The sequence below is a fragment of the Paramisgurnus dabryanus genome, chromosome 1 (genome assembly GCF_030506205.2).
Source record: "Paramisgurnus dabryanus chromosome 1, PD_genome_1.1, whole genome shotgun sequence".
In the NCBI taxonomy this organism is placed as follows: domain Eukaryota; kingdom Metazoa; phylum Chordata; class Actinopteri; order Cypriniformes; family Cobitidae; genus Paramisgurnus; species Paramisgurnus dabryanus.
The window spans coordinates 60,511,456-60,525,918 of NC_133337.1; the positions used below are offsets into that span (position 1 = coordinate 60,511,456).

The window sequence follows — 14,463 nt, forward strand, 5'->3', positions numbered from 1 at the left end:
AAATTTCCTCATAAGAGCTATGTTTTATAGCTGTTTAGGTGAATAGGGTTTCTTTTGCAGATGAAGTAGATTTATTACAGCGCAGCTTACGATCATTGATCTTAATTTGTCTGACACAATGTCAGGCACGGCTCGTCTATATGGGCAAGTGGGGCAGTGCCCCACCAAAATATTAAAGGGAACAGAGAATGAAAAACCATTTTTACCTTGTCTTTGTAGAATAATGGTAGTCTACCCGCATTCACAAACATACAAAAAGTGCTAGACATGCTAAACATCTCAGTCTCATAGAAATTCCTCTTTTAGAAATGTCAGCCAGAAAACGGCCCAATCTGAAAAACTGATGCTTATGACATCACTGGCATCTCACTGCCCCTCCACTTTAAAATAATTGGCACATTTTTTTGAGTGGCAGCAAAGTCAGCCAATCAGTAATGAGATTGCAAGTTAAGCCAGTAGGGGGAGCCAAATAGGTGCAAAACCACTTGTCTAAAATCCCCCACCCTAATAGAGCTATCTGAGAGAGGTTTTTAGGAAGCTTCTAAGGCATTACAGACCCAAAACAACAAAAAAGACAACAAAAAAAATCTGTCTACATGTCACATCACAGAACAAGGATAAATACCCCGTCCAATCATTCTATGTCACCTTTAATCCACTTGAAAATATAGAACTCTAGATAAACTTAATCAAATCTCAACTGTTAACTTGTCAATTGTAAATGTGTCTAATATTTAATATCAATATATAAATATTTTTGGAGTTTTTAGACTATTTTAAGTCATAACGTGAGATAAATGTTTGCAAATTGAGCGCACGGCTACTGTTGGCTACTGTATGTAATGATCAAGCTGAGAGTGGCAGAGGCAGCCTCTGAGCTCAACAGCGCCCCATATTTTCACCCATGTAAATTTGTGGTGGAAAATGGAAATGCAGCGAGCTCTAATAGAGAGCCATATGGGCAGATTTGAATAAATAATAAAATATTAACTGGAGTGACATTTAAAAAGATTACTGAACAATGTTGCGTGATTATTCCTTACATTTTCACAAGACGGTCCTAATAGCATGTAAAGTCAGGTTGACTGGGCATTAACAATCATGAGCATATGACAAAAGGCTGATCGTCTTGTGTTAAAAATTATCCCTAAAGTATTATCTACTGTATGTACAATAATGTGTATAGTACATTAACATCTAGCATTTCAGAAGAACACAGATAAGGATCTATACCTTTAGATTGAAGGATTTGTTGTTGTATAGGTACGTCAACAGATGTGAGTCGGTACGCCGGTCGGTATGAACATGTGTTCGAGGCGACTATTGCTGGAATCACCCTACAGGCTCCACAGCTGGACATCAGTACTGTAGCAGCTGGGGGAGGCTCTCGACTCTTTTTCAGGTAACAAACGTATGAATTCTGTGTCTCCTATTGGCTTTTGAATGTCACATGATTATACTGAATTAAGTAGAACTGTGTGTTATAATAAAGGCAGCATGTGAAACGACTTGTGTTTCAAATTTAGAAAATTTAACTTGTAACTAACTTGTAACTCGAAAGATAAAAAAAAAAAGTTATTTCTGCCCTAAATTACTTTTATCCATAGTGTCTTACTGTGGATATATTTTATATGCCATTTCCTGGATATTAAACCCATACCCTTGGGGTTGCTAGCGACATGCTTACTAGATGAGCTACATGAACACCTTGTTCATGAATAGCTCCTTCATACCAAATTAACCTTGTGAAACTGTAGAAAAATTGTAGGGTTGCATCGTTTTTAGTATTGACTAACTACTTATTTACCAGAACATGTAGTTTTAAGATGGGCTTTTTAAAGAGTCTGTGTACCACAACTAAACATTACTATTTCATAGTATATTTACAGACATGAGGAATGAGAGGATTACCTGTGTGTGTTTGTGAGATCCATTGTTTGATCCATCTGTGTTTTAGGTCTGGGTTGTTTGTAGTAGGCCCCGAATCGGCTGGGGCTCATCCCGGACCGGCCTGCTACAGGAAGGGTAAGAGGTCATTTGTCTGTCTACTGGACAATGTATTGCCACTAACTATTTTAGCCTTTTGATGATATTCGAGACATGTTTTATATTAACGTCTTGGCTTAAAATGTGTCAGTGGAACCATTTGGGTTTATAATTGTGTATCCGTGTGGTCATGACAGTATATAGTTAAATGTGTAGGTGATTCATTTATAAAACAGTGTGTGGTAGGATGAGCATCACGCCAAACTAGAACTAAGGCTGTCTGTCTCAGATGTCCTGGGGGAACCGAGGTCAAGACAGGGAAACAGAAACCAGGGCTAGGAAAAAGATCTCCTTTAGATGATTTTGATATTCTTGGGATTACTAATGGCGCTTTTCCATTGCATGTTACCCCATGATTTGGGTTGAGTCAGCTTACTTTTGGGTACGTAGTACCCAATACCTTTTTCAGTACCACTTTGGTTGGGGTTCCAAGCGACCTGAGCTGATACCAAAGCGTGATGTGAAAACACTGTAGATCACTGACTGGTCTGAGAGAATCGTCACCACCGGCGTCATCGTTATAATGTTAAAGATTAGCTTTACCTTCGTGCTAGCCTGCGCTGTTTCCTGTAAACCTGTTGTCATCTGTGCTTTGCTGTAAGTTCCCAAACTCCTTTTAGCGATGAAAAACACCCAAAGGTTGAGAAACAGGAACACCATACCACTTTTTCCCAGACTTGCAGTTTGTGGGGGCACATTCGCAACGCGCACGTCAGCATATATGCATAAATGCAACTTAGATAAGGCTCAGCAGAGAGTTTGTACAGAAACTGTCATGAGAGACAAAGGTAATGATAAACGTAATGTGAAAGCATCTATTTGTGGTGGCCAATTTTAATTATGTGGTGGACTGGGAAATAAATGAATGTATGGGGATGTATTCCAACAACGCTCTCCCTTGTATGATGTCACAGCTGTAGGCAGCGCAAAAATAACAACACGCCTATAATCCCTCCCACTCCGAAGTGTTACTAAACTCGATGGATAAGCTAACTAAGCCAAAGTGAGGCCAGATTTTTGCAATGTCCCCAATGGATCTGATAGTAACGGAGGAGCTAGACCATTTAAGGCTTAAAATAAAAAATAGATAACAATTAGCATGATTTTCGTTAATGACTTATTAAAAAGATGGTCTGTAATGATGGGCAGCATGTCGCAAACACAGTCGATACACTTGAACTTTTATTGTATTTAACAGAAAAATGATTCAAGGTTTTTAGCTCGGCACATTAAAAATGCTCCATTGACCTCCGGTAAATTCAATACATGCGTACAACGCTTTGGACAAATCTTTTGTTTCAAGCTTCACAAAGAACCCTGCACACTTCAGACGAATAGATGAAGAGGTAAAGACAGGTGATTCTTCAAAGTTGATTGTGCTTTATTCAGGTGGCCCTCTGACCGTCACCGATGCTAATCTCGCTCTCGGCCGCCTTCTGCCCTCCTTCTTCCCTCGAATCTTTGGACCTGGAGAAAACGAGCCTCTCTCAGCCGACGAAACCACAAAGCATTTCCAGGCGCTAACGCAAGAGATTAACCGCTTCCTCTCTACTAACCAATCGTCAAGCAGTACTCCAGAAGAGGACCAATCAGAAATGACCATAGAGGATGTTGCCATGGGCTTCATTAGGGTGGCTAATGAAGCCATGTGCCGTCCAATCAGAGCACTCACACAGGTACAGCAAGCAGCATTCCTGGTTCTGGTTTCTCTTTAAAGTGATCGATGCCAGAGAAACAGTTGTATAAGTAGCTGAGTTTCAAAGTCAGATCTCTTCCTATAGGCTAAAGGCCATGACACGTCTGAGCATGTGCTAGCATGTTTTGGAGGAGCGGGTGGCCAGCATGCATGTGCCATCGCAAGAGCCCTAGGGATGAAGACTGTCTTTATACACAAGTATGTGTGTTTTACTTTTAAGTGTATCAGCTATACTAAGAATTTTTATTCTTGGCCCTAAATCTCTCCTTCTTTCTCTCTCTCTCAGATATAGTGGGGTGCTGTCAGCATATGGTTTGGCTCTGGCTGATGTGGTAGAGGAGGTTCAGGAACCCTGTTCATTGCAGTATGTAGCAGCTTCATACTCTGAGCTGGACGGCAGGATAAAGCAGCTCTCTCAGCGGTGTGAGAAGAAACTATCTGAGCGTGGCTTCAGCAGGTCACTTGTGTTTTTACGCTTTTTTTATCATCTGCACTTGTTTGATCAGGGGTATAGTGTGCCTTTAATAAGAGCAACGCTATTGTGTGTTTGTTCAGCTGTCAGATGAGTATGGAGGTCTTTCTGCACATGCGATATGAAGGTACAGACTGTGCTCTCATGGTGACGGCCGCAGGTTACCCCAGTAACTCTCTTTCCTGCAGCTATGGAGACTTCAGCACAGCCTTCACTAAACGGTTCTTCTGCCTCCACACATTTCACACTCAATATTATCCTTTTACTTATCCTAACACTTTGGTTTTTTTTTTATCAGATATATGAAAGAGTTTGGCTTCACTATCGCAGATCGTCCGATTGTGGTGGATGATATCCGTGTGCGTGGTTGTGGGAAGTCTGGAATTAGGTCAGAGGTGCAGATCAGGGCAGGGCAAAAATCTCTGACATCAGTTAAGGTATGACAACACCAGCAGAGCTCTACACCCTCAGGTGTAACCCTAACACGGTATGTTTCAAAACCTACTGTACTCTTTCAACTTTCTACAGATAATTGAAACGGGACACTTTACGGAGACGTTACATATCATCACTTGAAACTTACTTTTGAGTATCGGCTGATACAGTCCCGATCTAATGTCTGATAGGTGTACACATCAAATACATTAAGGTTTTAAAAATCAACCCAATGTATATGCTTGCCCACTTAATAACTCAGCAGTGCATTAAGAAAAAGCATGAATTCAATCCGGTTTCTCTTTACTTTTATTATTTCATTTTTAGTTCAAGTGTAGTATGACTCGTTACAATGGCAACAATATTTATAATACCACAAATCCTTTCAGAAATTTACATAAGTCTCTACATTATTCTGACTTTATTAAAAGTTGTTTTAAATGACAGACTTCCTGTTGCCAGTTGGTGGCGCTATGACCGTGTCTCACAATACCCACATCAATGACATCAACTCCCACAACACCAAACATATTGCCCAAGTTTGATCACAATCAGACAATGTATGCCTTAGATATGAGACACTTGTATTTATCTGATTTTTCCTTAAATTTGTTGTCATAGCAACAGTGTTCGAGATATCAAAAGTCCTTTCACAATTTAGCATCTTCAATGTCTTAGCATCATGTTCACCAAGTTTGGTATCAACCGCATGAATTGCCTACGAGAATTATTTAAAAAGTTCCCCGTATGCACTTTAAGCAAAATCCAAAATGGCTAACTTCCTGTTGGGGGAAGCTAATGGGTGTCAGTGCTTGTCAAGTTGTTCAGGGTGATGAGAACTATATTGTTACCTTTTGTACATATGCATACATTTATGCATGATCTGTGCACCAAGATTTTTTTACATTTTAGGGGGTGCTACAGAGCACCCCACTACGCCCGTGTGCCAACCTTTGCCCAGGCCTTATGGCTGATGACTGTCGTTTGGGCAAAGTTTTAAGAGTTTTTGATCATGTTAACTTAAATAATAATAATCCTAAATCCTAAAGAAAACAATAGGGCTTCACACGTACGGTGCAGGCCTCCAAGCTTGCACCTCAGTGCTCGGCCCCTAATGATGTGTTGCTCATGTTACATAAACCACGTACCCATGTACAGGACAACTTGGGTACATTTAACAATAGCCACTGAATTATATACACTCACCGGCCACATTATTAGGTACACCTTACTAGAACCGGGTTGGACCCCCTTTTGCCTTCAGTAGGGTGACCAATGACCATATGTGCCATTCTTCCCGGACGCTTCCCGTCCAGGATTTCGGTGCGTCTTCCGGAAGTCGTATTTGTTGACCGCATACGCCATTCAGTTAAAAACATAAGATATACAATCGTAGTTTCATTCTTACCTTAAAATGTAACGGTTGCTTTTCTTTAATAATAATAATAATCCTCTATGACGTATGCGGTCGACAAATACGACTTCCGGAAGACGAACACAAAATCCTGGACGGGATGCGTCCGGGAAGAATGGCACGTATGGTCACCCTACCTTCAGAACTGTCTTAATCCTTCATGGCACAGATTTAGCAAGGTACTGTAAACATTCCTCAGAGATTTTGGTCCATATTGACATGATAACATCACGCAGTTGCTGCAGATTTGATGGCTGCACATCCAGGGCACGAAGCTCCTGTTCCATCACATCCCAAAGATGCTCCATTGGGTTGAGATCTGGTGACTGTGGAGGCCATTTGAGTACAGTGAACTCATTGTCATGTTCAAGAAACCAGTCTGAGATGATTTGCGCTTTATGACATGGCGCGTTATCCAGCTGGAAGTAGCCATCAGAGGATGGGTACACTGTGGTCATAAAGGGTCAGAAACAATACATGATGCTCAGTTGGTACTAATGGGCCCAAAGTGTGCCAAGAAAATATCCCCCACACCATTACACCACCACCACTAGCCTGATCCGTTGATACAAGGCAGGATGGATCCATGCTTTCATGTTGATGACGCAAAATTCTGACTCTACCATCTGAATGTCATAGCAGAAATCAAGACTCATCAGACCAGGCAACGTTTTTCCAAACTTCTATTGACTAATTTTGGTGAGCCTGTGTGAATTGTAGCCTCAGTTTCCTGTTCTTAGCTGTCAGGAGTGGCACCCGGTGTGGTTTTCTGCTGCTGTAGCCCATCCACCTCAAGGTTCGACGTGTTGTGTGTTCAGAGATGCTCTTTTGTATACCTCGGTTGTAAGGAGTGGTTATTTGAGTTACTGTTGCCTTTCTATCAGCTCAAACCAGGCTGGCCATTCTTCTCTAACCTTTGGTATCGACAAAGCATTTGCGCCCCCAGAACTACCACTCACTGGATATTTTCTCTTTTTCTGACCATTCTCTGTAAACCCTTGAGATGGTTGTGTTTGAAAATCCCAGTAGATCAGCAGTTTCTGGAATACTCAGATCAGCCCATCTGACACCAACAACCATGCTACTTTCAAAGTTACTTAATTCACCTTTCTTCCCCATTCTGACGCTCGGTTTAAACTGCAGCAGATCGTCTTGACCATGTCTACATGCCTAAATGTATTGAGTTGCTGCCATGTCATTGGCTGATTAGAAATTTGCATTAATGCGCAGTTGGACAGGTGTACCTAATAAAGTGGCCGGTGAGTGTATAGCTGTGTCCCAATTCAAGGGCTGCAACCTTATAAGCATGAGACCTTTAAAGGTGAGCACTCAGTCTTTGAAGGTGGAAGCCTCAGAATTTCGTAAAGAGAACTGAAATGAGACGGTCTACCCTTCAAGGACCCATAATTGGCGTCACCTGCTGCACGCGCCCACCGCCCCTGTCAGAAGGACACAGCGGAGACGTTTCTCACTTATTTAAATAAATATGAAATCAGAAAAATATTAATTTATTTTAGAAAATATGACACGTTGATGTAGATTAAACTATTCAACAGTTTATCAAATTATTTAACATTGGAAATATATGCAGCATAAAAAGAATAATATTAACACAAAACATAACTTATAATACAGTGACAAGAAAAAATGTTCTTTGGTAAATACACTTTTATTTAATAAAGGTTTTAATTGTTTATTTTAGAATATCCACCAATTAAATGCAGCCGTTGCAGACGCGCAATGACTCTTGGGATATCCTCGGCTGTTAAGGATCCATTCGTTCTATCCTTAAAAGAGCGGAGAAATTAGGACAATTTTGAGGCTTCATTCTAAGCATCCTTTGAATTGGGACGGCCTTACCAGCCTCAAGTCGCGCTGCTGTGACGCAATCAGTCTTAAAATACGTCCTTAGAAGGTCGCAGCCTTTGAATTGGGACACAGCCTATATGATATATACCACAATGTCTGACTCTGAGGTGGCACACAGGAACAATGTTGGTGTGTAAAGTTAGCATCACATTATTATTATTAGCTGATATTGATCACATAGTTAAGCCGAATAATAATCATATAAATTACAGATATGTTGGATGTTATAAAAGCGATACATAAAACGTAATGACCTTTTAAAAGATCTATAATGTATAATTCACTCGTGAACAGTTTCTAAATGAAAACTAGGATGTAGTATGCTTAAAGAATGTTTTTTAATACATGAAATAATGCATTAGGTAACTGAATACACAGTCCTACTGAACTGAAATTATTAAAGCATAATGAGCATGACAAACTTGGTCAGAAATTCATTTGATACATATGACCAAGTGAACTTGGAAACCTACAAATATACCGAACATAAACCACAAGATATAGAAAATGACATTGATCCAGATAATAACTTTTAAGCCGCCTTTCCACTGCACACGACAAACGACGGCCGATAAGCCGGAAGTCATTCATTTCCTATGGAGAGTCGCAAAGCGGATGCGTGAGGTGCCGACCATCTGCGGATGCGTAAATATCAGATCCGTTTTGACGGTTGGATGCGTTAAAAAATTTGAACTTGTGCGACTAAACCAGAGTCGTATAATAACAGAGTTACGAAACGCTTTGATCTCGCCGCCGCGCGGTCACGTGATTCATGTAACGTTCTACAGTTCCAAACCAAGCAGGGCTGTCAATCTGTTTGCATAGGTTTTCAGCTATTTTAGGTAAATATTAGCTTGTAATGGGAATTGATCACTATACTGTGTTTATAACGGTTTTTTTAACTAGGGAGTGATGGAAATACAGTAAATCAGTTAATAAAGATAAACAGTTAATTGTGACCCAAATATAACTGTGGTTATCTATACCAACTACAGCAACACAGTTTATCTTTTATTTTTGTACCAAAATATGGCTATATAAATAGGTATCAATCTGCTAAAAACATAATTCCTACACTTTTACTATATTAAAATCACAAAAAAGATCGCCAACGCGGTTATTTGTAACAGTGAAGCATAACAGAAACACACTAAATTCATATTTTAAATTCACATTAAATGTTAATATAATCATACATGATTTTCGAGGATACATCACTCGTATTACTTACCAAACACAATGAAACACATAGCAGCATTGTGAAGCAGTGTGACTTTCTTATAAGGCATTTAGCTTGTCGCTGTTGCCCCCTAGTGTTACTCGTAATATATAAATAAGATAAGTATAAAGTAGATGGCCACCAGTAATAAAATATTAAACCATTAAATCTATATTATTCACACATTATACACAACTCATTAAAATATAAAATTTTTACTAGTTATTATTAACGATAATCATTACCTACAGCAGAGTTCATAAAATATCACTGTTGACTATATTAATGAAATGTCCGAAAATGTAAAGAGAAACGGTAATTTCATCGATTTACCAGCAGGTGCCATTGAAATGAATGGGCTTCAGTGCTGCGTTTGGAACTATGCGTCACTACCGGTCACTACATGAAACGCTGTTACTTCCGCATTCCATTCTTACAACGGACGTCTATGTGAGTGTCGTAACTCTATTATTATACGACTCTGGACTAAACCGCATGCGATATGCCGACCGGAAGTGAGGTATTTCATTGTATTCCAATCACAAACTGTGTGTGAGGTGAAAATTATTAATCCTTTTGGTTTAACTTTATTAGTTACACTTGAATCCTTAAAAAAACACTATTGATTACTGATAATAAATACATTATTAATTTAATTTGTGTATGTAATTATTTTAATCTTGTCTTTATATGTTCTCTCGAAAAAATATTGTCAATCTTTGTCATATATGCATAGCTGTTTATTGTTTCATTCATTTGCATTCATTTATTTATTCCACCATGGTAAAAATATTAGAATGAAGCCTCTTGCGCTGAAATGAGCTTCCCTCCCATATACGATTAAACTGAAACTTCATTACGACTGCCACTAGGGGGAGAACTCCGACTGTCGTTTCCGTATGTCGTGTGCAGTGGAAAGGCGGCTTTAGAGTGGAACTCACAGCAACTGTGAATATTATACAATTGAGCAGTTCAGAAAAAAGATTAAAATGGATGGCACGATATCACTAATACATTTTAATAGCAGGAGTCTTATAGCAAATCTTTCAAAAATTAAACAGGGCCTGAAAGATGTAGAAAAAAAATTCACAGCAATTGCCATAACAGAGACTTGGCTCACTACAGAACATCAGGATTTGGCTGAGATCGAGGGATACGAACTGTATTTCATCAATAGGAAACAATTAAAGGGTGGGGGGGGTTGCATTGTATATAGACAAGAGTTATCATTGTAAAATAGTTAGTAAAATGTCTTTTGTTGTAGATACAATCATGGAATGCATTACAGTACAAATTGAAATGGGAAAATCTAAAAATATTCTAATTAGTTGTATTTATAGGAAACCAGGATCAAATATTGATATATTTAATGAAAAAAATTACAGAAATATTCAGTGATAGCATTAACAAAAAAATGGTTATTATTTGTGGAGACTTTAATATTGACTTACTTAACCCACAAGAACATGCTAAAACTACAGAGTTTATTAATTTGATGTACAGCCTTAGTTTATATCCCTCAATTACACGACCAACCAGAATTACAACAAATAGTGCTACACTAATTGATAATATATTTACTAATGTTATCGATTGTAAAGTTGAAAGTGGACTAATAATAAATGACATTAGTGATCATCTGCCAGTCTTTGTAAACATATATAGCCGTATTAAGACCATGAAAGACTGCAAAAAATATACAATGATCAGACATAGAACTCAAGAAAATATCAATAAATTTAAAGAGGATTTAATGAAACAAGACTGGGGTAAAGTGTATGTAGAAAATGTGAATGAAGCCTATGATTCATTTCTGTCTGTTATAACATCACTTTATGAAAAAAACTGCCCTCTTGTAAAGAAAGAAGTAAAACAGATAGTTGATGAAAAACCATGGTTAACTAATGGAATAATAAATGCATGTAAGAAGAAAAATGCGTTATACAAAGAGTTTTGAAAGGAAGAGGACAAAAGAAGCAGAACAGAAATATAAGATATATAAAAATAAACTCATCAGAATTATGAGAAGCAATAAAAAGAATTATTATAGTAAATTATTAGAGGATAACAGAAGTAATGCAAGGAACACCTGGATGGTTTTAAATGAAATTATTAAGAAAAAGAAAGACAAATCAGGAGACACTTACTATTTCATTACTAAAAATAGAACAGAGATTATGGATATCTCCTTGGCTGCAAATGAATTTAATGTTTTTTTTTGTTGGAGTTGGTCCAGGTTTAGCTGAGGAATTTGCAGAAACTGAAAAAATTACTGATGTGATAAGCAAGAATGTTAATATAAAAGAATCTATGTTTATTATGGGAATTGATGAAAAGGAAATTATTGACATTGTTAAAGCATTTAAGAGTAAAAAGTCTACTGACTGGAATGGTATTGACATGTGTATGGTCAAAAGTATCATTGAATGTGTTGTCAAACCTCTAACTTATTTATGTAATCAATCTCTGATAACTGGAGTCTTTCCAGATAAAATGAAGTTGGCAAAGGTGATACCATTATAAGGCTGGTGATAGACATACACTTTCAAATTACAGACCTGTTTCACTGCTCTCCCAATTCTCAAAAATATTAGAGAAATTATTCTCTACAAGGCTTGAAAAATTCATTACTAAACATAATCTACTGTGTGATCAGCAATATGGGTTCAGGGCTAACAGGACAACTGCACATGCACTTATTCAATTTGTGGAAGAAATATCAACAGCAATAGAACAAAAAAAATATGCAGTGGGGTTATTCTTGGATCTTAAAAAGGCATTTGACACAGTAGACCATAATTTATTGACTATGAAATTGTACAATTATGGTATTAGGGGGACTGCACTTTCTTGGTTAAAAAGTTATTTACATAATAGACAACAATATGTTGAACTGCAAAACCAGAAATCAGAGATAAAGAAAATTACTTGTGGGGTCCCCCAGGGGTCAGTGCAATAATGTATGGGAAGTGTCAACAAAATTGAAAACCATTTTATTTGCTGATGACACAAATTTCATCTGTTCCGGGGAAAATTTGGAACAACTCTTGGATACTTTAGAAAATGAATGAACAAAGTTGAAAAGTTGGTTTGATGCAAATAAATTAACATTGAATTTAAGTAAAACTCAATTTTATCATTTTTGGTTATCGGAAAATACCTTTGCACAAAAAACTTATGATAAATGATATTGAAATAGAAAAAGTAAAAGAATATAAATTTTTGGGAGTAATAATAGATGATAAGCTTTGTTGGAAGCCACATATTCAATATATTAAAACTAAAATATCCAAATTAATTGCCATACTGTATAAAACCAATTACCTATTAAATCAACGCTCATTGTATACATTATACTGTTCCTTCATAATGCCATACGTTACGTACTGTTTGGAAGTGTGGGGGAACACTTACAAAACGAACACTGAACCTATTTTTATTCTTCAAAAAAGAGCTTTAAGACTTGTAAATAAAACCACTTATAGAGCATCAACTAATCCATTTTTTATTAAATTAAAAGCACTAAAATTTAGAGATACGGTTGAGTTTAAAACTGCACAAATTATGTACAAAGTAAAAAATCATCAGTTATCGAACAGTATCCAAGGGCTGTTTCAAATGAGAGATAGCAAGCATAACTTAAGAGGAGAGTCAGTTTTTCAAAAGAAACATATTAGAACAAATGCCAAATATCACTGTGTTACAACTAAAGGAGTTAATGTATGGAATAGTTGCAGTGATGAGATGAAATCATGTACAACAATTAGTAAATTCAAGAGATTATTTAAAAATAATGTATTGAATGGCTATGAAAAGGACTTGAGGTTATAGTATGGTATATTGAAAGAAATGAAAATAGTGTTGTAGGTATGTATGCATGTTTGCATCTGTCTGTGGTCTATGTATGTATGGGTATATGTGAGTTGTAGGTAGGTAGATATGAGGTGCACTTTTATGTAAATAAGAATCGTGTGGAATCATTGTGTATTTATCTAATTGATAAAAATAGAGAAAGGGGGTGGGATTTGAAAAGTTTGTTTATGAACTTCTTCCTACTCCTTTTGAACATGGGAATATATTAGTTTTTTTTTGTTTTTTGTTTTGTTTTTTGAATTATTTATTATTTATAATAATTTGTTTTGTATGTATGTATACACAGTATATACTTTATTATTATATATATATGTATATTTTTGTATTTTTATTACATGTTCAAATAAACTTATTATTATTATTATTATTATTATAATTATTAAATAGAATTTAATGATCAAAGATGAGTTTTAAGGGATATAATTATTGACTGGGGGATTGGATCTGAATGAGTTTGACATCTGTGATGATGCTCAGTGAGGTGCTTATTCAGTTAGTCACAGATTACGCAGATTGTAGGTAAGCCTGTGCTTTTGTAAATCAACCTATAATAATATGGAAATGTTATTGATTGATTGTATTTGTTGGAATCAGGTGACACAGTGTTATTTTGAGGAGGGTTATCTGAGCACCAATGTGTATCTATGGGAAGATCTGACATGTGATCATAGCATCCAGGGACCAGCGATCATCATTGATCAGAACAGGTGCGTCTGGATAACAGCAGCCACTTCATACACTTAGGCTGTTACTGCCCGTAATGATCATTTCTGTTCTCATTTGTTCACCCTCATGTCGTCCAGAACCCATAGGACTTTTAATTCAGTTTACATCAAAATGATTTACGTAGCGCTTATACAGAAAACAGGAAAATGATTAAATATACAGTTGTGTTTAAAAAAATAGCAGTGCAACGTAATTACCCTGATAAACCACTGTTATTAGTAGAAGTAGTCATATTTATACATTTTAAAAGTATTTCCTTAATGTACATTCACATTATAAGCGACTTTGTTGCTGTGTGTCGCTCGTCTCTTTCAAAAGAGGCGTTTCTATTAGTTGTCATAAACAAATGAGTAACGTCCACTCCAATAACTGAAGAGACACAGTCAGAACTCCCCTGCTCATAATTTTCAAAAAGTTAAACATTTCTCAACTTTGTCGCGCAAGCCCAAGTAAAGCAACATTGTTGATAAAAGCTTGTCAAAGAAAAATGGCCTGATGAGAGTAAAATTGTTATTTTGAGGTCTAGTGGTTATCGACAGAGCCTCAGGTGAATAGGGGTACTGAATTCAATCCACAGTACACTGTAAAGACTGTTAAGCATGGTGGTGCAAAAACCCAACCTTTTATGAACCCCTATTAACTTTCATAATAGGAAAAAAGAATACTATGGAAGTGAATGGACCTCAAGAACGGTTTGATTAAAAACATTACTT

The 14,463-nt window shown here is 37.0% G+C and overlaps 1 protein-coding gene across 2 annotated transcripts in view; it reads left to right on the forward strand.

Moving 5' to 3' along the window:
* Positions 1–14,463, forward strand: part of oplah (5-oxoprolinase, ATP-hydrolysing) — a 42,775-nt gene that overhangs the window by 16,225 nt on the left and 12,087 nt on the right. For both annotated transcript variants that reach the window (XM_065242684.2, XM_065242683.2), the window contains exons 8-15: positions 1,264–1,402; positions 1,958–2,025; positions 3,436–3,722; positions 3,828–3,940; positions 4,029–4,199; positions 4,298–4,435; positions 4,513–4,651; positions 13,619–13,731. In XM_065242684.2, coding sequence (XP_065098756.1) covers positions 1,264–1,402; positions 1,958–2,025; positions 3,436–3,722; positions 3,828–3,940; positions 4,029–4,199; positions 4,298–4,435; positions 4,513–4,651; positions 13,619–13,731 — 1,168 coding nt within the window. The remainder of the gene's footprint in view (positions 1–1,263; positions 1,403–1,957; positions 2,026–3,435; positions 3,723–3,827; positions 3,941–4,028; positions 4,200–4,297; positions 4,436–4,512; positions 4,652–13,618; positions 13,732–14,463) is intronic.